This window comes from Sus scrofa, chromosome 18 (genome assembly GCF_000003025.6).
Source record: "Sus scrofa isolate TJ Tabasco breed Duroc chromosome 18, Sscrofa11.1, whole genome shotgun sequence".
NCBI lineage: Eukaryota > Metazoa > Chordata > Mammalia > Artiodactyla > Suidae > Sus > Sus scrofa.
This window is the reverse complement of record NC_010460.4, coordinates 19,571,931-19,598,350: the sequence shown is the minus strand read 5'-3', so window position 1 is coordinate 19,598,350 and position 26,420 is coordinate 19,571,931. Positions and strand designations below refer to the sequence as shown.

Here is a 26,420-nt window from a genome sequence, read left to right as displayed (position 1 = left end):
AGCTAGCGTAAGGAAGGAAATAATAAAGATTAGAGCAAAGATAAATAAAACAGAACAGAAAAATCATGAATTTGATTTACTCAAAGATATTAAAAAATTGACAAAACTTTAGCTAGATTTTAACAAAGAAAAAAAGAAATGAATTGAAAGTGGGGTCATTACTACTAATCTTACAGAAATAAAAAAAGACTATAAAATATATATTGTGAACAACCAACTATACACCAATAAATTACGTAATCCAGATGAAATGGCAAATTCCTAGAAACATACAATGTACCAAGACTGAACCAACAAAAACAGAAATCTGTAGTTCCAATCGTGGCGCAGTGGTTAACGAATCCGACTAGGAACCATGAGGTTGCGGGTTCGATCCCTGCCCTTGCTCAGTGGGTTAAGGATCCAGCGTTGCCGTAAGCTGTGGTGTAGGTTGCAGACGCGGCTAGGAACCCGAGTTGCTGAGGCTCTGGCGTAGGCCAGCAATTACAGCTCCGATTCGACTCCTAGCCTGGGAACCTCCATATGCCGCAGGAGCGGCCCAAGAAATGGCAAAGAGACAAAAAAAAAAAAAAAAAAAAAAAAAAAAAGAAAGAAATCTGAATAGGCTACATTACTATAATTCATAAGCAGACTGACTCAGTAATCAAGAACTTCCCAAAAAAGAAAAGTCCAGGACCAGATGGCTTTATTGGTGAATTCTATCAAACACAAAGAAGAATTAGGAGTTCTAGTTGTGGTTCCTCACTAACAAACCCAACTAGGACCCCTGAGGATGCACATTTGCTCCCTGGCTTCACCACTGGGTTAAGGACCTGGTGTTGCCATGAGCTGTGGTATAGGTCTCAGACGCAGCTCGGATCCTGCACTGCTGTGGCTATGGCTGTGGCCAGCAAAAAATATAAAAAAGCAAAAAAAATAAAAAATAAATAAATAAGGAAGAGGAATTAACACTAATCCTTCTCCAACTAGCCCCCCAAATTGAAAAGGTGTAGGAAACATTTCCTAATTCATTCTATGAAGTTAGCATTACACTGATACCAAAGCCAAAAATACTACAAGAAGGGGAGGAAAAAAAGCCTACAGACAAATATCCCATAGGAATACTGATGCAAAAAACCCTTCCTCCCCAAAATAATAGCCAACTGAATTCAACAGTATATTAAAAGATTATGCACAATGACCAAGTGGGATTTATTCATGGAATGCAAGGGTGGTTCAACATACAACAATTAAACAATGTAATACATCATATTAACAGGATGAAGGGAGGGAAAAAAAACACATAAATATCTCAACTGATGCAGAAAAAGCATTTGACAAAATTTAACACCTTTTCATGATAAAGACACTCAACAAACTAGGTTAAGAAGGAAACTGTCTGAACATTTCTGACTGCATATGAAAAACCCACAATGGACATGATATTAAATGTTCAAAGATCGAAAGCTTTTCAAAACTCTAAGATCAGGAAAAAGAAAAAGATGCCCACTTTTGCCGCTTCTATTCAGCACATTACTAGAAGTTCTAGCCAGAGCAACCAGGCAAGAAAGAAAAATAAAAAGTATCCCAAATGGTCAGGAAGAGGTAAAATGATGACTGCTCACATGACATGATTTTATACATAGAAAACCCTAAAGATTTCCCCTCAAGCCTACTAGAACAAATAAATGAATTCAGTGAAGTTGCAAAATACAAAGTCAACACACCAAAATCAGTGTTTTTATATACTAACAACAAACAATTTGAAAAGGAAATTAACAACTGTATATATGACAGCTTCAAATAAAGCAAGGAGGCAAAAAGACTTATACACTGAAAACTATAAAACACTGTTGAAAGAAATGAAAAGATACTAATAAATGAAAAGATATTCTGGATTCAAGGATTAGAAAACTTACTGCTGTTGTTAGTACTCTCTCCAAAGTGCTCTACAGATTCAATGCAATCCCTATCAAAATCCTAAAGACTTTTTTTTTCCCCCAGAAACAGAAAAATCAATCAAAAAAATCCAAATGGAATCTCAAGGGACCCCAAATAGACAAAATAATCTTGGAAAAGAACAAAACTGGAGGTCTCATATTCGCTGATTTCAAAATTTATTACAAAACCAGAGCAATCAAAATAGTACGGTATTGGCATAAAGACAGATATACAGAGCAATAGAACAATAGAGTACCTAGAAATAAACCCTCACAAATATAGTCAAATGATCTTCAGCAAGGATGAGAAAAATACAAGATGGGGAAGGGAGTCTCTTCAACAAATACTGTTGGGAAAAAGGATATCCATACGCAAAAGAAAGACATGGACTCTTATTCTACACCATATACAAAAATTAACTCACAATGGACTAAAGACTTACAAATGTTAAGACCTGAAACTGCAACTCTAAGAAGAAAACATAGGGATGAAAAACTTCATGATATTGGATTTGATGATTAGTTCATGGATATGACATTAAAACTACAAGAAACAAAAGCAAATATAAGACAAATAGGATTACATCAAAATTTAAAACTTCTGGTAGTTTTTGTTGTGGCACAGCAGAAACAAACCCGACTAGTATCCATGAGGAACCTAGTTGGATCCCTGGCCTTGCTCAGTGTCGGGGACCTGGCATTGCCATGAACTGTGGTGTAGGCTGGTGGCAACAGCTCCAATTCGACCCCCAGCCTGGGAACTTCCATAAGCCACAAATGCAGCCATTTGTTAGCCAAAAAAAAAATAAAGTAAAAAAATTTTTTGGTCTTTTTCTAGGGCCACACCCATGGCGTATGGAAGTTCCCAGGCTAGGGGGTGGATCAAAGCTGTGGCTGCAGGCCTACACCACAGCTCACAGCAACGCCAGATCCTTAACCCACCGAGCGAGGTCAGGGAATCAAACCCGAAACCTCATGTTTTCCTAGTCAGGTTCGTTAACCACTTGAGCCACGACGGGAACTCCCAAAAAATTTTTTTTTAATTTAAAATTCTGCACAACAAAGGAAACAAGCCAAAAGAATGAGAAAGCAATCTAAGGAATGGGAGAAAATATTTGCAAATCATGCATCCCACGAGGAGTTAAAATCCAACTCAACAACAAAATTTCTGTAACTCAACATAAAAAAAAAACAAATAATCAAATTTGAAACTGGGCGAATGGCTTGAAGAAAGACACTTCTCTAAAGGCAGTATAAAAATGTCCAACAAGCATGAAAAAGTGTTCAACATGACTTAGTTATCAGGGAAATGTAAATCAAAACCGCCATTAGGTATCACTTCACACCTGTTAAGACAACCACTATCAAAAAAACCCAGAAATGGAGTTTCCGGAGTTCCCATCGTGGCGCAGCGGTTAACAAATCCGACTAGGAACCATGAGGTTGCGGGTTCGATCCCTGCCCCTGCTCAGTGGGTTAACGATCCGGCGTTGCCGTGAGCTGTGGTGTAGGTTGCAGACGCGGCTCGGATCCCGCGTTGCTGTGGCTCTGGCGTAGGCCAGCGGCTACAGCTCCTAATGGACCCCTAGCCTGGAAATCTCCATATGCCGCAGAAGTGGCCCAAAGAAACAGCAAAAAGACAAAAAAAAAAAAAAAAAAAAAAAAGAAAGAAAGAAATGGAGTTTCCATTGTGGTGCAAGAGGAATGAACCCGACTAGTATCCCTGAATATGGGTTCCATCCGGGCCTCGCTCAGTGGGTCGGGGATCGGGCGTTGCTGTGAGCTGTGGTGTTTGTTGGTCACAGACATGGCTTGGATCCAGGGTTGCTGTGGTGTAGGCTGGCAGCTGTAGCTCTGATTTGACCCCTAGCAGGGAAATTCCATATGCCTAGGATATGGCCCTACAAAGCAAAAAAAAAAAAAAAAAAAAAAAAAACCCAGAAAATAAAAAATTGTAATTAGAAAAAGATACATACAGAAGAAATTGTTAACAGCATTGTAAAACAACTATGCCTTATTATTATTTTTTTTTAAAGGAAGGCAGGAGATGTTTCTTTTTTTTTTTGCTTTTTTTGTCTTTTGTCTTTTTAGGGCCTCGCCCATGGCATATGGAGGTTCCCAGGCTAGGGGTCTAATCAGAGCTATAGCTGCTGGCCTACACCACAACTCACAGCAACAGCAGATCCTTAACCCACTGAGTAAGGCCAAGAATCAAACCCGAAACCTCATGGCTCCTAGTCAGACTATTTCCGCTGCACCACGACAGGAACTTCCAAATTTAAAAATTTTTAAGAAAACCAGAAATAAGTGTTGGTGGGGAATGTGGAGATACTGGAACCCTTGTGCATTGCTGATGATAAAATAAAATAGTGCAGATATGATGGATAACAGTATGGAAAATAGTAATTTATAAAATTAAGAATAGGAGTTCCCTGGTGACGCAGTGGGTTAAGGATTCAGTGTTGTCACTGCTTTGCAGGGTTGGATCCCTAGCCCAGGTATTTCAGCATGCCATGGGCATGGCCAAAATAAATTAAAAACAGAATTACCATATGATCCAACAACTCCACTTATGGATATACATCCAAAAGAATTAACAACAGGATCTTGAAAAGATATTTGCACACCTATGTTCCCCGCAGCATTATGAGCCAAGAGATAGAAGCAAATTAAATGCCTATCAATAAATGAATGGATAAAGAAAATGTGGTATATGCCATGTACTGAGTACCTACCATATTCTAAGCACAGTTCTAAGTGCAAGTGATGCAACAATGAATAAATAAAACTGAGATTCCCCTCCCCACCCCAAAGAAAGGTTCAGTATTGGTATAAACATAGACACAAGACCACTGGAACCACTCAGATCCCAAAAATGAATCCATGCATTTCTGGTCAAATTATTTTCAATAAGAACAGAACACTTATCTTACACAAAAATTAACTCAAAATGAATCAAAACCTAAATCTTAGGCCTAAACTATAAAACTCTTAGAAAAAAACATAAGACAAAAGCTTCATGGACATTAAATTTGGCAATGATTTCTTGGATCAAAAGCACAAGCAACAAAAATAAAACAGATAAACTGAACTATATCAAAATTTTAAACTGCTATCATCATTAAAAGATACAATCAGTATGAGAAGGCAGCCCGTAGAATGGGAAAAAAATATTTGTGAATGGCATATCTGATAAGGAGTTAATATTCAGAATATATAAAGAACTCCTACAATGCAACAAACCCAAATTACCTAATTTAACAACAGGCAAAAGGGAGTTCCCTTGTGGCTCAGCAGGTTAAGGACCCGACATTGTCTCTGTGAGGATGCAGGTTTGATCCCTGGCCTTGCTCAGCGATTTAAGGATTCAGCATTGCTGCAAGCTGAGGTGTAGCTCTCAGATGCAGCTCAGATCCGGTGTTGACATGGCTGTGGCACAGGCCTCAGCTGCAACCCTGATTCAACCCCTAGCCTGAGAACTTCCATATGCCACGCCAAAATGAATAAATAGGGAAAAAAAACTTGGACATTTGTCAAAGTATACAAATGATCAAGAAGAACATGCAAAGATAGTCAACATCACTAAACATTCAGGAAATGTAAAACTATAATCAGACCACCTCACATTCATCAGGAGAGCTACTATCAAGAAAACAGAAAATAAAAAGTGTTGGTGAGGATGTAGAGAAATTCTAATGTGTGTTGCTGGTGGGAATGTAAAACAATGCAGCCAATGTGGAAAACAGTATGGCAGTTCCTCAAAAAATGAAAAATAAAATTACCATCTTATCCAGCAATTCCACTTTTTGGCAATTCCACTTTGACTGCTCCACCGAAACAATCGAAGGCAAGGACTCAAACAATTATTTATACACAAATGTTCATAGCAGCACATTTCACAATAGCCAAAAGTTGAAAACAACTCAAATGTTCACTGACAGAAGAATAGATAAATAAAATGTGGTATATACATACAGTGGACTATTATTTAGCCTCAAAAAGTAAGGAAACACAACTATATGCCACAACATGGATGAACCCTAAGGACAAGATGCTTAGTAAAACAAAATAAGCCTGACACAAAAGGACAAATGTTGTACGACTCCACTTACACGAGATACGTGCAGTAGTTAAATTCATAGACAAAGAATTTTGGTAGCCAGGAGTTGATAGGGAGCTTTACCATTTAATGGATACAGAGTTTTACTTGTAAAAGACAAAAAAAAATTCTGGAGATGGACTGTGAAGCAATGTGAATGTGTTTCATGTAACTGAATTGTATATTTTAAAATGGTTAGAATGGTAAATTTGAGGTCACATATATTTTACCACACACACAAAAAATACATACATGCAAGGGATCTGGTCCTATCATAAAGACCTGCCAGAAACAAAAGAAATTACCTCAGGAGAAAAACATCATTTATTATCTCTTCAACTTCTCATAAACAATATTCCAGTATTTATCAAATGAAAGCAAAAACAAGGGAGACAGACAATAGAAAATAACCTATCTAGGAGTTCCTGTTGTGGTGCAGCGGAATGAATCCGACTAGGAACCATGAGGTTGCAGGTTCAATCCCTGGCCTCACTCAGCGGGTTAAGGATCCAAGTGTTGCTGTGAGCTGTGGTGTAGGTCACAGACACTCTCAGATCCCATGTTGCTGTGGCTGTGGTGTAGGCTGGCACCTGTAGCTCCGATTTGACCCCTAACCTCCATATGCTACAGGTGCAGCCTTAAAAAGTGAAAGAAAAGGAGGAGAGAGGAGGAGAGGGGAAGGAAGGGGAGGAGGGGGAGAGGAGGAAAGAAAGAAAGGAAGGAAGGAAGAAAGAAGCAGAGAGAGGAAATAACCTAGCCAGATAACAGAATTATCCGATGAGGACTAAAAATAACTGTGATGTCTCAACCAAAACAATAAAATTTAACATCACCAATAATAGACAGATTTTACGTGACTCTTGATGTGATTCACTGGAAACAATTTTTCATCCATGTATTGTTCTTCCAAGAACTACTCAAGTTGAACACAATCAGTAAGTGGGTCATATTAAAAACAAAGACAAAATGGGCCTGGATTTGTTTTTCAACGTCTCTATCATAAAAGAAAAAAAAAAATACTCCAGGAGATTTAAGAGACATAACTAATATTATCCTTGACTGGTTTTTTTGCGGTTTTTTTTTTGCTTTTTAGGGCCACACCTGTGGCATGTGGAGGTTCCCAGGCTAGGGATCTAATCAGAGCTACAGATGCTGGTCTACGCCACAGCCATAGCAACACCCGATCTGAGCTGCCATCTACCACCTACACCACAGCTCACAGCAACGCTGGATCCCTAACCCACTGAGTGAGGACAGGGATCGAACCCACAACCTCATATTCCTAGTCAGATTCATTTCTGACGCACCACAACAGGAACTCCTTGACTAGACCTTGAATTAGAGAAAATAAAATTTTTAAAAAGCTAGAAATCTAGTAGTTCCCTGGTGGCCTAGTGGTTAAGGATTCAGCATTGTCACTGCTGTGACTTGGGTTCAATCACTGCCCTGGGAATTTCCACATGCCATTAAAAAAAAGCTAGAAATCTATAACTGAAGCAAATGGGAGATGTGAATATGGACTGTGTATTAAATAATATTGTATATTAATATTAACTTTCTTTAATGTGACGATGGTTTTAGTTTAGTAGAATGTCTTTGGTCTTACAAAACTATATACATCAAAATGTTTAGGAGTACAACATTCTAAGTTGGCAATTTACTTCCAAAAGGTTCTCAGAAAACAGTGAGGACAAAGAGACAGAAAGACGGCAAATGGGGACAGTCAAATTGAGGAGAAAGGCCTATCATGAGAGTTCACTATACAATTCTTTAAAGTTCTGAATTTTTCAAAATAAACAGTTTGGAAAATTAAACAGCTGATTAACATTCAAGGAATTAGAAGACAGATTGGAATTTTTATTAAGAAACGGAATCTGAAAAAAGAACGAAAAAGAAATTCTAGAACTGAAAATACACTAACTGAAATAAGACCCAAGTGGAAGGGATAAATAGCAAAACAGAAAACTGAAGAAAAGATTACTATGCTAAAAAATAGGTCAATAGAGGAGTTCCCGTCATGGCGCAGCAGAAACAAATCCAACTAGGAACCATGAGGTTGCGGGTTCGATCCCCGGCTCTGCTATGAGCTGGATCCGGCATTGCCATGAGCTGTGGTGTAGGTCACAGATGCAGCTCGGATCTAGCATTGGTGTGGCTCTGGAATAGGCCAGCAGCAACAGCTCCAATTAGACCCCTAGCCTAGGAACCTCTATATGCTGCGGGTGCAGCCCTAAAAAGGACAAAAAGAGAAGAAGAAGAAGAAGAAAAAAAAAAAAAAAAAACAGGTCAATAGAAAAATTAGAACTCCGGCACAAAGTCAGAAAGAACAGAAGGTAAAGAATTGGAAGAATTCAAGTGACATGCGGGATACAGTGAAAAAGTCTAACAAACATTACTGAAAGGAAAAAAAATGGGGTACTATTTAAAGATAATGGCTGAGAAATTTCCAAACTGGTTCAAGATACCAAGCCACAGTTTAAGAAGCTCTGTAAACCCTAAAGACAGAAAAATCAGACCCAGGCACATCATAATAACCCTGTTAAAGGCCTATTAAAAACAAAAAAGAAAACCTTAAAGGACAGAGGAAAAAAGATGTATTACCTTTAAAGGAACATCAGACTGATAACCGACTTGTTAAAATAAAAAATGGGAATCGATTAATGGGAATCGATTATCTTCAAAGTACTGAAAGAAAATAACTTCCGATTGCTTACTTTATACCCAGCAAAAAAAAATCCTTCCAGTTCCTGTTTTGGTGTAGCACAAACAAATCCAACTAGCATCCCTGAGGATGTAGGTTCGACCCCTGGACTCCCTCAGTGGGTCAGGGATCTGGCATTGCTATGAGCTGTGGCGTAGGTCGCAGACTCGGATCCCCAGTTGCTGTAGCTGTGCCATAGGCTGGCAGCTGTGGCTCTGATTCGATCCCTAGCCTGAGAACTTCCGTAAGCCACAGGTGCAACTCTAAAAAGAAAAAAAGAAAAAAAAAGAAAAACTTCCAACATGCAACAAAATTAGGACATTTTGAGACCAAGAGGAAAAAAAAAATGAGTTCATTACCAACAGAGCAAATTAGAAAATACCAGAGTGTTCTTTAAGCAGAAGGAAAATAGTTCTGGATGGAAACATGGAAATCAGGAAGGAATGGAAGAGTAATGGAAAGGTCAAGTATGTGAGTAAATCTCTGAACACTGACTATATAAAGCATTATCTTGTGGGGTTTAAAAATAAATGAATCTTGGGGAGTTCTCGCCGTGGCGCAGCAGAAACGAATCCGACTAGGAACCATGAAGTTGTGGGTTCAATCCCTGGCCTTGCTCAGTGGGTTAAGGATCTGGCGTTGCTGTGAGCTGTGGTGTAGGTTGCAGACGCAGCTCAGATCCCGTGTTACTGTGGCTGTGGTGCAGGCTGGCAGCTACAGCTCCGATTGGACCCCTGCCTGGGAACCTCCATGTGCCTCGGATGCAGCCCTAGAAAAGACAAAAAGACAAAAAAAATAAAATAAATTTAAAAAAATGAATCTATATACCTAAGAGAAGTACCACATCTACCTAAGATGTAGAGAGTTCTAAAGAACTTTCGAGTTGATAAACAAAAGTAAAAAACTACAAACTTTTCTTAATTGCATCAGAAAGCTACGGTCCCAGGATAACCAAGTAAACTGAAATCTACTTTACACAGACCTCTCCAAGGAGACAGAAGGCAAGCATTGGCTCATCTCTGGCAGAATAGAGAGAGATGTGGGGCACCAGACAACCAGGTAATAAAAATTCAATTAAAATTCTTAAATTGATAAAGGCTGAAGGTAGGCTAGTATGAACATATAAAACCCTTAGGATTCATGGACACAAGAGAAATTCACAACTACCTACAGGCTCTTATCCACAGACCTCCACCAAATACTCAGAACAAGGGAGAGAAGGAGACCAGAGAAAACCTCTTTAGTGATTCAGTCCCAGAGGACAGGAGTAGCCACAATTGCAGAAAGGACACAAAACCTCTGACTGGACCCTTCTCCCCAACTGAACAAAAGCCTTAACTGGTGGGGGAGGGGCAGCAAATCATATCACACCCAAAGTGCAGATTAAGACCCACTGCTATTGCAGTAAAAGAGAAAAACCTCTACCCCCACAGGATAGTGCATAAAACCATCTTGGGCCCATGATACTATAGCAATACCACCATAGAGGTCTCCTACCACTAAAGGAAGCACAGATCAAAGGCAACAGAGAACATTCCTGTCCTACATCCCACAAACAAACAAACAAACAAACAGCTGAACATTATCAAATTCCTGAAAGCCAGCAGAGACAAAGAGAAAATACTGGAGAAAGAATCCTTTCACCCCACTAGTACCCTTGACTGTTAACAGTTCAAGTGTTGAATTTTATATTGTAATTACTTGGGCTTTTGTTCATCTTTTCTAATAGATTCAAAAGTTAAAAAAAAAAAAAAAAACCTTAATTATCTCTGTATCTCTCAAAATCCCCTGGCCATAGAGGCATCTAAACAAAGACATTAAATTATTAAATATGAAGCGAAATGACAAGATATCAACATCTCATAAGTCTATAATACCTGCCTATTTTCCCAAACATGAAGCCCATTCTTTTTTTTGTTTGTTTTTTTTAGGTTTTTTTTGCTATTTCTTGGGCCTCTCCCGTGGCATATGGAGGTCCTAGGCTAGGAGTCTAATCGGAGCTGCAGCCGCCGGCCTACACCAGAGCCACAACAACACGGGATCCGAGCCATGTCTGCAACCTACACCACAGCTCACGGCAAAGCCGGATCCTTAACCCACTGAGCAAGGGCAGGGATCGAACCCGCAACCTCATGGTTCCTAGTCGGATTCGTTAACCACTGTGCCATGACGGGAACTCCTGAAGCCCATTCTTTTACTATGTAACTGAGATACTTACTGCATTGGGAATCAGCTATAAGAACAGAATCCACAATGTTTAGAGAGAAAGGGCAACAGAAAACCAACAAATCAGTTATGTACAGATAAAGAAAACAATGGCCCTGAATGATGAGATAGTCTTCAGAGCCTGATTTATAAAACTTTGTTTGCCTTACCCCATGGAGGCTTGGTTTTATTTTAAGTATGTATTTTGTTTTAGGGGTGAGAAGAAGCTCAATATTTTCCTAGCCAAAATCTGAAGCTTTAAGAATCTCAGAAAAATTTCAGTGAAGGGACCCTTAAAATCTGCTCAAAATGTGAGTCTTTTCTGGAATGAGCTTACTTTAAAATATTACCATTATTTCTGAAATAGAAAAAACAGAACAACAGTTAATCCCAGGCAACTAAATGAAATATAAAATTTGCATCTTCTAATGATTATTACAATTTTTTAATCTTTTAACTAAACTAAAATATAGACGACAGCTATATATATTTCCTAGGACAATTCTATAAGGAATCGGTCTTTTAAAAAATTCCCACATTGCTCCTTGTGTAAATGCGTCAAGTAGAATCACAGTGAAAGAGCTGCCCTCTCATTTCAAGCGTCCTTACTTATCTCGGATGCTGCCTCACCCACTGGTCAAATATCTGTCTTCTGGAATAAGAACAAAATACAAGAATGCCTCTAAAGAAACCTGGCAAACTTGAGTATCACAAGCCACTAAGTAAACTCTCAGGAATTCCCATTGTGGCTCAGCAGTAACAAACCCAACTAGTATCTGTGAGGACTCAGGTTCAATCCCTGGCCCTGCTCATTGGGTTAAGGATCCAGCATTGCTATGAGCTGCGGTGTAGGTCGCAGACACAGCTCGGATCCCTCTTGGCTGTGGCTGTGGCTGTGGCTGTAGGCTGGCAGCTGCAGCTCCAATTCAACCCCCACGACTGGGAACTTCCATATGGCACAGGTTCAGCCCTAAAAAGCAAAAAACAAACAAAACAAACAAAAAAACTGTCGGTGGAGTTCCCGTCATGGCGCAATGGAAACAAATCCGACTAGGAACCTTGAGGTTTGAGGTTCAATCCATAGCCTCACTCAGTGGGTTAAGGATCTGGTGTTGCCATGAGCTGTGGTGTAGGCCTAAGACTCGGATCTAGCATTGCTGTGGCTGTGGCGTAGGCCAGCGGCTACTGCTCTGATGGGAACCCTAGCCTGGAAACCTCCATATGCCACGGGCATGGCCCTAAAAAAAGACAAACAAACAAACAAAAAAACTGTCAGTAAACAATTAACCAGAATAATATTGCCAGTGCTATATACTAAGGGGTCATAGTTTGTCTCTTTATCGAACTCCAGGAGGGTTTAAGAGTTGTTGGTATCTAAAAAATAAGTAATCCTGTTTTGATCACTAAGAAAATGCAACCAAATCCTGATACCCAAGATAGTACAGTACATTGCTCACTGTTCTTCCCTTCTGCTAAGCTCCAGAAAGAAGAAAGGAAAAGGGATTCTTTACAAGGAGAGAATAAAGCACTTACACTTCATAGGACTTTCTAGCCAGAGATGCCAGGTGCTACCCACTGAAATCCAGGCTTGGACTAAGCTCCACATTTCTGAAAGGACCATCTCAACCGAAGCCTGGGGCTCAGAGTCAGCAGGAGGAAGCTGCAGCTCCCACTAGCAGCACATTTCAAAGAGGCTGCAACAAGAGAACATTTTTCCATTTAAGCAACTAATTCCAATCTTCCATTTCACAAAGCAGTTGCAGAACAGGCCTTTATATCACTCTTTTCGAAAGATATTCCCATGCCTATGTGATGAATATGAAGCAGGCTATGGTCAAGCAATCCTTTCATTAACATGCTCTAAGTCTTTCATTATACTTCACAGCAGATCCTAAAACTCCCTGCCCTTTTCTTCTTTAATGGTGCACTACCGCTTCAAGATTCACTTCTACACTAATGGTTCTAAAACTGCTGAAACCAACTGAAATCACTAAGAAGGCCCTTAACAATGCAAGTACAAATTCAGATACTGGCCTAAGGATTCAGTTAATCCTAGATAAAAATTCCTCAAATTAGGCAGAATCACTTAAAATACTTAACTGAAAACAAAAGAGCTCTGGCAAACAGCAAATGAGGTTCTGAAAATATAAATATCTCAATGAGATTTGAAAAGTAGAATATATCTGTCAGGGAGTTCCTGCCGTGGCTCAGTGGTTAACGAATCCGACTAGGAACCATGAGGTTGCGGGTTCAATCCCTGGCCTTGCTCAGTGAGTTAAGGATCTGGCATTGCTGTGAGCTGTGGTGTAGGTTGCAGATGCGGCTCAGATCCTGCGTTGCTGTGGCTGTGGCGTAGGCTGGCAGCTACAGCTCCGATTAGACCCCTGGCCTGGGAACCCCCATATGCCGTGGGAGCGGCCCTAGAAAAGACAAAAAAAAAAAAAGAATATATCTGTCAGGTTGGTGTACTTTCTAAAAGCATTTCAATTAGTGAATAATACATTTATTAAATAAAGATTTATAATATATTTACTAGAAGAAAGGGGAGACTAAGGGCACAGAGTAAAAAAAAAAAAAAACACCTGTCAATCAGATAATGCAACATTTTAGACACATGCCCTCTAACAATGTGGTATGGAGCTAGAAAATCAGAATTTCCCAAGTCAAGAACAAATCATTTTCATGAGACAGGTAAAGAGCAAACAAGTCTTATTAGCCTGAAACAGAAAGTAATTTTTTTTTTTTTTTTGGTCTTTTTGCTATTTCTTGGCCCGCTCCCGCGGCATATGGAGGTTCCCAGGCTAGGGGTCGAACTGGAGCTGTAGCCTCCCGCCTACGCCAGAGCCACAGCAACTCGGGATCCGAGCCGCGTCTGCAACCTACACCACAGCTCACGGCAACGCCGGATCGTTAGCCCACTGAGCAAGGGCAGGGATCGAACCCGCAACCTCATGGTTCCTAGTCGGATTCATTAACCACTGCGCCACGACGGGAACTCCAGAAAGTAATTTTTTAAGTCAATCCGTTATCTTAAGTTTTTGTATCTAATCCTTTATGAAAATTTTACAGATTTAAGACAAATTGCTAGATTTGTCACAAGTTACATTCTGATGGTTTTCTAAGACAGCAGGGAGAGAAAATGGCTTGAAGGGATATTAGGAAAAACATAAGCTATAGATCTCAAAAGATGACCATCACTACCTAAAAATGTTATTTTTCAAAATAACTTGTTTTGCAAGATGGCCTGAAATACAGCAACTATGATGAAATGAAACTTAGCTAATACCTTCACCACAACAAGGATGAGTAAACAACTTCCACCTCCAAATGCAGAGTATAACAGAGTATAAGTCAAAAATAATCATAAAGCCCCTAGCAGGCTCCTAAAACCACAGAATACCTATGTATGCATAAATAACTTTTCTAGAAGCAAAAAAGCTCACTTATAGAGATAAGGTCAGCCAACTTACATTTTCACAGCCATTCCCATAGTAATTGAAAAGACAAATAATTAAAAGGGAAACATTATTTCCCGTATGGGAGGGAAGAGATTCCTAGCTAAAAATAATTCTTTAAAACATCCTGAGCTATTCAAAAACACTCAAAACACTCTTCAAAACAATTTTTGAAGACTGTAATGCCCATATACATTACTCTACCTTGATCTCAATGAAAAAATCAGTAGGACCAAATGACAAGAGCACTGTACCCTGTGGTCTCCTCAGTTTCTGATGAAATCCCAGTGTTTCTGGGGCAAGTGTTTTTCAAACAATCCTGTGCCACACTGACCTCTCTGTCAAATAAACTTTGGCTCTAATCTGTGGCTATTGGTGTATTATGTAGTACACAAAATATGTGCATAATGAGAAATTTTGCCAAAGTTGTTTCACAAGTGTAAAGAATCCCTATCCAAATTTAAAACCCTCAGTCACCTATGTATGTGAACATTAACATCAAGAATGGCCCTGAAAAAAGATAAATAAATGTGGATCCATAAAATCAACCTGGGAAGAGTGACTAAAGCATGCATTCCTTGATAATCAGCTCATTGTGGGCCTTACTAATTATACTAGGCAGCCCTGCTTTAAAGTAGAAAACGCCAAGCCATTTCATATGAAACAAATGTGAGGTAGTCCATGTGACAGCTTCCTGAAAACAAAAAAATATAGAAAATGGATTTCCTTTAATCACTGGTCTCTATTCTTGCCTAGCTGAGCAAGTTTTATAACAGCTCATATAAACCTGAAGAATGAGAATATTATTAGATACATTAAACATACATTAACATCATGCTGAAAATTTAAGTTTTTCGATCATAGAAATATGAGCTGTCTAGCTTATGTTGTAAAAAGTGCAATACAGTGTTAGAAAACTCTGAATACTTATGTAAAAACACGAAATTCTGTTAACAGAAAATTTCTTACCAAAAAAAAAAAAAATACAAGTTTCATAATATTTTCATTTTGGAAATTCTAACCAGGAGGAAAACTAAATCAGTACTTTCAAGGGGCTCTGCATGCAAACACTACAAAATTATCCCTACTAGCCCTATTGCGAACTTCCAATAAAGAGAGGGAGTTCCCTGGTGGCCCAGTGGTTAAGGATCCAGCACTGTCACTGCTATGGTGAGAATTCGACCCCTGGCCTAAGAAAGTCCACATGCCACAGACACGGTCAAATAAAAAAACAGAGAGGAGTTCCTATCATGGCTCAGCAGAAAGGAGTCTGGCTAGTATTCCTGAGGATGCAGGTTCAATCTCTGGCCTCTCTCAGTGGGTTGAGGATCTGGTGTTGCCAGGAGCTGTGCTGTAGATCGCAGACACAGCTCAGATCTGGTGTTGCTGTGGCTGTGGTATAGGCCAGTGGCTATAGCTCTGATTGGACCTCTAGCCTGGGGACCTCCATATGCCGTGAGTGCAGACCTAAAGAGACAGGGAAAAAAAGAGAGAGAAATAAAGCTTCTCTCTGGAACTTCACCTCCATGTCAGTAAAACACTCTCTGGTAATATTTTAGTACCAGGGTATAAGCGAGGGAAATACAGTTGAGCAAACTCAACTTCCTAAGAACTAAATTGTTTTTAAGTTCAACAGAGCTTAAAATTTTATAAAATCTAGGGAGTTCCTGTCGTGGCGCAGCGGTTAACGAATCCAACTAGGAACCATGAGGTTGCGGGTTCGGTCCCTGCCCTTGCTCAGTGGGTTAACGATCCGGCGTTGCCGTGAGCTGTGGTGTAGGTTGCAGACGCGGCTCGGATCCTGCGTTGCTGTGGCTCTGGCGTAGGCCGGTGGCTACAGCTCCGATTCAACCCCTAGCCTGGGAACCTCCATATGCTGCGGGAGCGGCCCAAGAAATAGCAACAACAACAACAAAAACAATAACAACAACAACAAAAAAAAAAGACCAAAAAAAAAAATTTTATAAAATCTAGGAAATGGTATGCCATTTCCTCAAAAAAAAGAGAAAAAAACCCCACTGAATTACCATATGATTCAGAAATTCCCCTTCTAGATATACACTCAAAAGAACTAAAAACAGATTATTTGTACACATGCGTTCATTATTCAGTCTTAGAAAGGGAGGAAACTGAAACATGCTACAACATGGATGAATCTTGAGGACATTATGCTAAGTGAAACAACCCAGTCACAAAAAGGCAAATATTGTAGGAGTTCCCACTGTGGTGGGATCCAGTGAGGCTTTAGCTGTGGTATAGATCACAGATGTCACTCAGATTCAATCCTTAGCCCGGGAACTTACATATGCCACAGATGCAGCCAAAAAAAAAAAAAAAACAAAACCAAATATCGTATGATTCTACTTAGATGAGGTACCTAGAGTAGTTAAGTTCTTGAAGACAAAAAAGCAGAATGGTGGTTGCCAGGGGAGAGAAATGAGGAGTTAACTGTGTTTAATGGGTAGATTGTTTCAGTTTTACAAGATGAAAAAAATTCTGAAGATGGATGGTGGCGATGGTTGCACAATAATGTGAACATACTTAAAGCCACTGAACTGTACACCTATAAAATGGTTAAAATGTTATGTTAGAAAATGTAGCAGTGCCCTGATGACTTAAACCATTATCTCTGGTCCAAGGCCTGGGAAGACAAGAAATAAATGAACCCAAATATAGATGAACGCCACCAGATAATCAATTATATCATGTCAACATAAATACCATCACAATTTTTTTTTAGGGCCTCACCCACGGCATATGGAAGTTCCCTGGCTAGGGGTCAAATCAGAGCTACAGCTGCCGGCCTACACCATAGCAACGCAGGATCTGAGCCATGTCTGCAACATACATCATAGCTCACGGCAACGCCAGATCCTTAACCACTGAGTGAGGCCAGGGACTGAACCCACATCCTTTTGGATACTAGTTGGGTTCATTAACCACTGAGCCACAACAGGAACTCCACCATCACAAATTCTAATTCATAGGCTCCAATACAAGGACACAAAACGTCTACACACACACACACAGTCCAAGACTTGGAATGTGGCAATGCAAATGAGTTGATTTTAACTTTTATTTAATTTTAATTGATTTAAATAACCACAACAGCCACCTGGCTAATAGCAATGTAGTCAGAGTGTAAAACTATTCTGTAGAAAGGTCTTTGGTTTCTATCATTTACTCATAAACTCCCAGTATCTAGCAATGCAAAGCATACATTATTCCCATGTTCACCGAACTGATTCATATAAGTTGTATAGGAACATTTTCTATTTTCTGGAAGGCTTGCCTTTCAAAAACATGTTATGTTTTAAGGGTCACTTCACTGGAAGATGAGAGCAGAAATATTGAAAAGACGTCCAGATTTTCAGGTAAATTATATCAATGAATGCACTTGCTAGAGGAAAACCAAAGACTCTAGGTTTTAGAGCTAGAGAGTCAAGAAACGCCAAAGAGGAAAATTACTAGGAAAGAAGTTTCTAGCTGATGCTCCATGACTCATGACCTTCCTGATATATTTAGAAGAAGAAAATTCTCAAGGATATAAGTCAAACATCACAATGCCAACTTAGTCCATGATTTGATTCCAGCTGATTTATGCTTTTTATTCTTTTCTCCATTCCTTTTCAGCTTACAGATTGAACTATACAATTTTTGAGGTAACCTCTAACCCACGGATTGTCTCTGTAAAAAGTAGCTTCCATCTTATAATCTAGATTACAAACTTAGAACAAATGAGTAGCATAATTTATTATCCTTATAAAGAGATGGTCTTTCCATCCATTGCTTTCTACACGGTCCACTAATTTCAATTATTAGAGGAGGACAAAGGAAACTATTAAGTATTCAGAATAGTCCTTTTTAGTGCAAAATAGGCTTCTTTTAAGATCTCAAAATAATTTTCTTTCTTTTTAAAAAACTTTGAGGATATCAGTGATATCTGCTTAGCACATAAAACAAAACCATGACTATAGGTTGTTTCTAAGAATTTTGGTGGAAAGAAGTTTAGAGTAATGAATATAGATCCCTCAGAAAATGGGTATTTTTCTATAAATATCAGAGAAAGAAAAGATGCTAACTCATGGGCTGAACCACATCCAAATTACACCTTTATACCAAACAGGATCATAATAACTCTACAAAATGACTCTAAGGTTAGTAAACTGCAGGTTGAGGGAAGTAAGTATCATAGTTTTTCGAAACATATTCTTCAAAGTGGTTTTGAAACAGGCAAATTCTGTTTCTTACGAATTTCAAATTGAAAATTAAATCACTATGCTACTATACTAGCATATTTTGTTAATACACTAAAAAAGACTTGGTTAAAAATGTCACTTAGTGATCACCTGAAGAAAGCCTTATTGAGTCAAAGTTCCTCTCCTTTTCTGTACTCAAGTCATTTAAAGTATAAGATGAAAGCAATATAAACATAATTTCTTTTTCTTTCTTTTCTTTTTTTTTGCTTTTTTAGGGCTGCATGTGCAGCATATGGGAGTTCCCAGGCTAGGGGTCGAATTAGAGCTACAGCTGCTGGCCTATGCCACAGCTGCAGCAACACCAGATCCAAGCTACGTCTGCGACCTACACAAGATAGATGCGGCCGGAGCTGCTGCGGAGCCTCGGGCCGTTCGCTCCCACTCCTGGCTCACCGCTGTTCGCTCTCCGGCAAGACTCCCGTGGAGCCGGAGGTTGCGATTCACCGGATTCGGATCACCCTCACCAGCCGCAACGTGAAGTCTTTGGAGAAGGTGTGTGCTGACCTGATCAGAGGCGCGAAGGAGAAGAATCTCAAAGTGAAGGGACCGGAGCGGATGCCCACCAAGACTCTGAGAATAACTACGAGAAAAACCCCTTGTGGTGAAGGTTCCAAGACTTGGGATCATTTTCAGATGAGGAGCCACAAGCGACTCATAGACCTGCACAGCCCTTCTGAGATTGTTAAGCAGATCACATCCATCAGCATTGAACCAGGAGTCGAGGTTGAAGTCACCATTGCAGATGTTTAAGTCCAACTTTTAAATAAATTGATACTCAGTTGTTAAAAAAAAAAAAAAAGCTCACAGCAAAACAGGATCCTTAACCCACTAAGTGAGGCCGGGATCAAACCCACATCCTAATGGATACTAGCCAGGTTCGTTACCACCAAGCCACAACAGGAACTCCCATAAAGATTGTTTTTTAAAAAAAGAGTAAAAAAACTTATAAGTCTGAATAGTATTGCTTATTTTCAGTCACCCATGGATATGTTAGAGAGAAGCAGCAAAAATAAAGGAAATTCACAGATAAAGACAAATCTGAGTCATCCAACTGCCCCTTTGGAGGTGTTTACATGCAGCTATCCATTCAGTACTTTTAAGAACCTGTGTGTCTGGCACCTTGATCATTTCTTAATAATTATGGTTCATTCCTTGAACTCTGGGTATCAGATTATATAAACTAAAAGGATCCTATAGTCTAGTGGAGAAGACAAATTTTCAAAAAAGTAAAAAAGTGATAAATGCAATTAAAGTGCTCTAGGTGCTGAGGGTGAGGCAGAAATGACTCAGCAGAAGAGAATCTGTTAAGGGAGTTTCCATTGTGGATCAGTGGAAAACGAACCTGACTAGTATCCATGAGGATGCAGGTTTGATACTTGGCCTCACTCGGTGGGTTAAGAATCCAGCGTTGCTGTGAGCTGTGGTGTAGGTTGCAGACACAGCTCGGATCTGGTGTTGTTGTGGCTGTGGTGTAGCTGTAGGTGACAGCTACAGCTCCAATTCAACCCCTGGCCTGGGCACTTCCATATGCCTCGGGTGCTGCCCTAGAAAGACAAAAAAGGGAGTTCCCATCATGGCGCAGTGGTTAACGAATCCAACTAGGAACCATGAGGTTGTGGGTTCGACCCCTGCCCTTGCTCAGTGGGTTAACGATCCGGCGTTGCCGTGAGCTGTGGTGTAGGTTGCAGACGCGGCTCGGATCCTGCGTTGCTGTGGCTCTGGCGTAGGCCGGTGGCTACAGCTCCGATTCAACCCCTAGCCTGGGAACCTCCATATGCCGCGGGAGCGGCCCAAGAAATAGCAAAAAGACAAAAAAAAAAAAAAAAAGAAAGACAAAAAAGACAAAAAAAATTTAAGCTAGACTTTTAAGATGGGTTAGTTTCTTCATTTGAAGATTGGGAAAAAGTAAAAGTAAAAGCACAGAAGTAAGACAAAATTTTTTAAAAAAATTATAAAACCAGAAAAAGGTAACATTCCCTCCCCACAAAAAACCATTTGCTTACTATGGGAGATATTACACTGAGTGAACACTGATGGGAAGGACCCAGTAAAGATGGTGTTTGAAGATACAAGTGAGACACAGGATAACCAAAAGATCAAGGTTCCTGAGAATTCAGAAAATAACATGCAGAGCACCAGAGATCTAACAGGAGAAGCAGTTGGACACAACAAGCTCAGGTTCTACCAAATCAGATGTGAAGGGTTGGTGGTATATTGAAGAAAGTGAATAATAAACCCTGGAAAAAGACAAGAACTATCAAAGAAGAAAGGCCAGTCAACAGAATAAGAGTTTGATGAAATTCAAGAACTAAGACTACTATTTAACATGCTTATTAAACTGACTGAAACATGTTTGTCCTTAGTCCCTTTCAAAATCAGAGTAAAAAGATTTTTTTCAAGGGTGGGGGAACCCACAAGGACAAAGAGAATGGAAACATGACTTCTGTCAAAAAAAACAGGAAAACTAGAGAGCTAAGGGTGTCAACCGTCTTAGTAGGGTTAGGAGGGCTGAAATTTGCCTAGGGGCAGGGAGGGAGGGATAAGAATGGGGGAAGCCAAGGGGCAAACTAATTCCTTTGAAAATACCAGTAAGGCTCAAGAATTAGAAGTTCCAGAGTTCTCCTGTGGTGCAGCAGTGCTAAGGTGTGGGTTCAATCCTAGCCCTGGAACTTCCATGTGCGGTGGGCATCGCACCCCACGCCCCCTAAAAAAGACATACAGAGATACAGAGATACAGAGTTAGACAGTGCTGGCCTAGCAGTTAGAATTTGGTTGTCACTTGGCTTGGGTTTAATCCCTGGCCTGGGAACTTCATATGCTGTGGGCATGGCCGGGGGTAAAAAAAAAATGTACTGATGTATACCTGAAGACAGATGCACAGATAGGACAGAAAACAAAGGAATGGGTTCAAAAATCTGTATAAGCAGTTAAGATTCCTAGATTCTCTTCCAGACTCTGAGTGGCCAGGCTACCTCCACCATCACAGAAGACTCAATGTTTACTGAAGTAGAGACTCTGGACTCTCAAGACAACAGACTAAGGAAGGGAGTATCATACTGAAAATAGAGTAAATAAAGTCTACACAGTGAAAAAGAATCTGACTAGCATCCATGAGGACGCAGGTTTGACCCCTGGCCTCGCTCAGTGGTTTAAGGATCCAGTGTTGACGTGAGCTGTGGTAGAAGTGGTCCAAGAAAAAAGACCAAGGGAAAGACAATGAGAGAGAAGGAATGAAATGTGCCCTCTTAATTATCTGTCAAATGAGGGAGTGATCCAAGAAAAGATCATGGGCTCCAGGATTCAGTGCATCCAATACAAGAAAGGGAATCCCCTAGGATAGTGAGATCCCAAGACAATAATTATTCAACAGAACTAGAGAACAATCAGGCCAGAATGGAGCAGGCAGAAGGCTCTTGGGAGAGGTTTCCTTCTACTGAAAAAGGGAAACATTACCAGTGTGGACATACTTATGGATATTTACACCTACTGACAGAGTTTAGGATGAATTATTGTAGATACACAGAAAATGAAGCAAATGTGAAAAAAGAAAAAGGTAATGATTACCACCATAAAAAAAGCTGCACAAAAAAATTACCATATTAAATATGCCATATGGTTTACAATGTGCAATAATTTAACCAAAAATGTGGTATATCTACGTTAGAGTGATGGCATGTAAGGAAATAGAGGGAGCCTAAATTCTCATCCTTCATAGGAGAAAGTCTACATATAACTGCTCTTCTTTCATCCTAGACCTTATAAAACTTTCCATTTTATAACTTTTTAAAAAAGTTTTAAAAGTTTGGTTTAAATCTTAAAAATTTTAACAATATTAACTTTTATTATTAACATTAATAAATAATAAACTTTTTTTGCTTTTTCGGCAACACATGTGGCACATGGAAGTTCCCAGGCCAGGGGTCGAATCCAAGCAGCATCTGTGACCTATGCCACAGCCGAGGTAATGGCAGATCCCCAACCCACTGTGCCAGACCAGGGATAGAACCTGGTGCCTCCAAGAGACAAGCTGGGGAGTTATCGTCATGGCTCAGCGGTTAAAGAACCAGACTAGCATCCAGGAGGACATAGATTCCATCCCTGGCCTCCCTTAGTGGGTTAAGGATCCGGCGTTGCCGTGAGCTGTGGTGTAGGTTGCAGACGCGGGCTCGGATCCCGCGTTGCTGTGGCTCTGGCGTAGGCCGGTGGCTACAGCTCCGATTTGACCCCTAGCCTGGGAACCTCCATATGCTGCGGGAGCGGCCCAAGAAATAGCAACAACAACAACAACAACAACAACAACAAAAAGACAAAAGACAAAAAAAAAAAAATTTAAAGTCCAAGATGTGGCTATGTGACCAAGTGGCTGAGAAAAAGAAATAAAGGGATTAAAGGCCAAAGTGTTAGCTGAATTGTCAACCCCTCTGTTGAAGCTGCATAAAAATGATGATGTGTGACTGTGCTAGATATATTTCAGGCCCACTTTTTCACTCTTCTCTACCATTTTTTTCTGCCCCAGTGTGCTGATCTCTATGGAACAAATCAACAAATTCCTGAGTCCTTTAGCTTTTGGTTGGGTTTGCTCAATGGGGAATCCCAGGAGGAAGTTAGGAGAATGAAGTATAGATATCTATTCCTCCAGCTTCCTTGCACAAGCACCTCATGGTGGCTATGTCCCTTCAACTGAAAACCACTACTCCTCTCAAGGCTGCCTACTCCATACTTCCCTTGAGAGTCCAAGCAACCATTCCCTCTCTTACCCCTTCTGGCTGAGGGGTATTAACAGTCTGGCCACAGGTTACTACATTCTCTTTTGTGGTACCACATTATACCTGCATCTTTATAAGCAGTACCTTCATAAAATAAACCCTCCTCAAATGATCCTATTTCAAGTGTGCCATCTGTTCCTATTGGGACTGGACTGTAAATAGTGATGATAATGACGCTGATGTAAGGCGGTAAGGATATGAGACTAGTGGAAAGTGACTAATATTTAAATAATAATTACTAGCATATTTTGAGTTCTAGGTTCCAGGAACTTTGTTAAACTCTTTGTAGTTATGAACTTATTTAATCGTCACAAATATTCTATGCGGCAAGCAGAGTTTTTTTGTCCTAGTTCATTTACATATTTCAATACCTAGCAGTTGCTGGTACAGGGTAAGCACTCAAATACTGATTTAAAATGCACACAATAAGGAAGTTTAGTAGGGAAGAGGTGACTTTTAGTGTAGCATTTCTCCTACTTTTACTTTGAAAACTATAATATCAAGGACTTGTAGTTCCCCACATCATAATAACTACCTAAACACTAAATAAGACCAGATATGTTTTTCTTATGTAGCCTATGGTCAGTTTTATCCCTTTCTCTTCCCATGAGGTTATCCATGACTTTGGTTCCTGATTTTTTTTTTTAAGTTTAATCTTCAAAGTCAAAGTTGCAAATTTTTAAATTTTTAGTATGCAATTGCAGCTTAGGAGCTGATTTAAAAGGACAGAGCATCTTTAAGTTATGAGTTGAAGAAATGGAAGGGGGGAAATTTAAAATATGCTTGGGCGCATAAAATGCAAAAATAAGAAGGGTACAGTCAGCAAGATCACCAGGCATACATACTCACTCAGAAATAAGGCATAGCAAGAGTAAGAAAATTAAAGGCGGAAGCATGATACACGTGATTCAAAGAATGCAGAAATACAACAGGTATAAAAGGTTGCAATTAACTCCCTAGCTGGATGCTTACACAATTATTTGTAATAATCAAGGCGACAACGATACCCCTATCTTATAAAGAACCTAAAAATCAGGGTAAAGATAAGGTTGGAAAACCAATATACAGCAAAAGTAGAAATGCAAAGATTTTCTGAAACCAGAATTAACGTTTTCTTTTTCCTTAACATTATGTTGCACTTCAAAACGCGGGGAAAACTCACGTGTACAAGGATCTGGAAACCTGAGAAGTTTCGAGAATATTGTACTCAAACTAGAGTGAAAAGCAGCAAGGATCAATGAGGTGTAAGGCTACGCCTGGGAAGGAATTGCCGGACGTAACAAATGGGAGAGACAGATAAAGCATCCTTTAAGAGAAAGACGGAGAAAGATGGGATTGGATTTGATTTAAGACAAACAAACGGAAAAGCAAGGCTTAAGAAGCAAGTAGTAGCAAGGGTAAAACTTAAGAGGACTAGATCAAAGCCACGAGAAAGAAGCATAGGACCTACAAATCAGATTCTACGGGGTGGGGAAAGGGCCACTTCGCGACCGACCAGCTGCGACTAGTTTCCGAAAAGCGGCGTAGATGAAGCTTCGCCGCCCCACCCCGTGGCAGCAGCTCCTCCCCGAGGAGGACCTCACGAGGCCAACCGCCAGGCTCCGGCTCGGGCTCGGGCTCCGGCTCCGGCCTCGGTCCCACCCCGCCCTTGCCCCGCGGCGCAGAACGGCCTCTCTCGGCCCCTCACCGAACGCTGCAGCTCCCCAAGCCAAAAGGAGGCGCGCTCCTTTCCGCTGGGATCTGGGTCGTGGTAGAGCGCCTGCACTGCCTGGTACACGAGCTGCAGTGTCGGTTTTGTCCCTTCCATGGTGGTAGCGGTGGTAGCGGCGGCGAGGGCTCTGGCGCTTCTCCCGAGGCTTCTCCGGTTACTCCGCCTTCGCGCTTCCTCACAGTGTCGGCCACTGCCGCTCCCTGACTGGCGCCATCTCCTCTTTGGCCGTTACCAGGGCAGAGGGGTTCCCCGTGGAAGTTGCCCCCTCGGAAACAGAGGTTAGATCGTATTCAAGTTCCTAGTCTTTTTTCCGCTCCTCCCACTAGACTCAAAATTTTTAAGCCTAGACGCCGGTGTACGCCTCTCGACCCGCAGACTTGCCCTCGGAAAGCTGTCCCCGCACGACACTGACCACGCAGCGTGCCTCACCCGCCTTAACCCGGACCGGAAGTTGCAGCCCGGATACCTTTGGCACACTTCCGCCTGGTGTAGCTCAAACGGCCTCTTTCCCGGCACGCCTCCTCTTGTCTCCCCGCCCCCTCCCGGAAGTGGCTACATTGGGGCCGAGAAGGAGCGGTTCGAGGTGGTTTTCTGCGATTCTGGACTCCGACTGTAGCTTTGGGACTGTTGTGGTTCCCATACGTATGCAGCTCTCCTCTCCTTGGCAGTGGATCCAGGTCCTTCCTTCACCTTCCGACTTCATCTCTCTCCAGAGAATTTTTTCTGACCCTCACGTCAATTCAGCCATCTGTGGCGTGGCCACTGTAATGGAAATCAGAAGACGATTTAAGACAGGATTTGTATGCTGACTCTAATGGAGGAGACAGACACGTAATCAAATAATTTGTACAAACCTGAAATGACTACCACGTTGAAATAAATCCAAAATACCCGGAATCCCTGGAGTTCCCATTGTGGCGCAACGGAAATGAATCCGACTACCAACCTTGAGGTTGTGGGTTCCATCCCTGAACTCGCTCAGTGGGTTAAGGATCCATCGTTGACGTAAGCTATGGTGAAGGTTGCAGACGCTGCTCGGATCCAGCGTGGCTGTGGCTGTGGCTGACGCCAACAGCCATAGCTCCATTTGGACCCCTAGCCTGGGAATCTCCAGATGCCTGATGTGTGGCCCTAAAAGACAAATTTTAAAAAGCTTAGAATCCCTTTTCCGCTAAACTTTTACACCCAAAAGGGTGTTTCATTCTATTGCCCAGGACACTCTGAACTCCAGAGTATTTGCAGAAACACAATGAATTGTTTTTGTTTATGCCTTTCTGCATCAAACATTAATGGTCTAACAAGTCT

General features: G+C 40.8%; 1 protein-coding gene and 1 pseudogene across 4 annotated transcripts in view; one reads left to right on the top strand and one right to left on the bottom strand.

Moving 5' to 3' along the window:
- TNPO3 (transportin 3) overlaps window positions 1-25,796 on the bottom strand; it is a 100,611-nt gene extending 74,815 nt beyond the window's left edge. For 2 of the 3 annotated variants that reach the window (XM_013990808.2, XM_021079117.1), the window contains exon 1: window positions 25,092-25,796. In XM_013990808.2, the coding sequence (XP_013846262.1) occupies window positions 25,092-25,211 (120 nt within the window). In that variant the 5' untranslated portion in view covers window positions 25,212-25,796. Of the gene's footprint in view, window positions 1-12,457; window positions 12,619-25,091 lie in introns of all 3 variants that reach the window. The other variant, XM_013990809.2, reaches the window with a different exon arrangement.
- On the top strand, window positions 18,526-19,437 carry LOC102159828 (annotated as a pseudogene). Its single transcript, XR_002340470.1, has 2 exons — window positions 18,526-18,536; window positions 18,848-19,437. The product of XR_002340470.1 is annotated as a 40S ribosomal protein S20 pseudogene (transcript).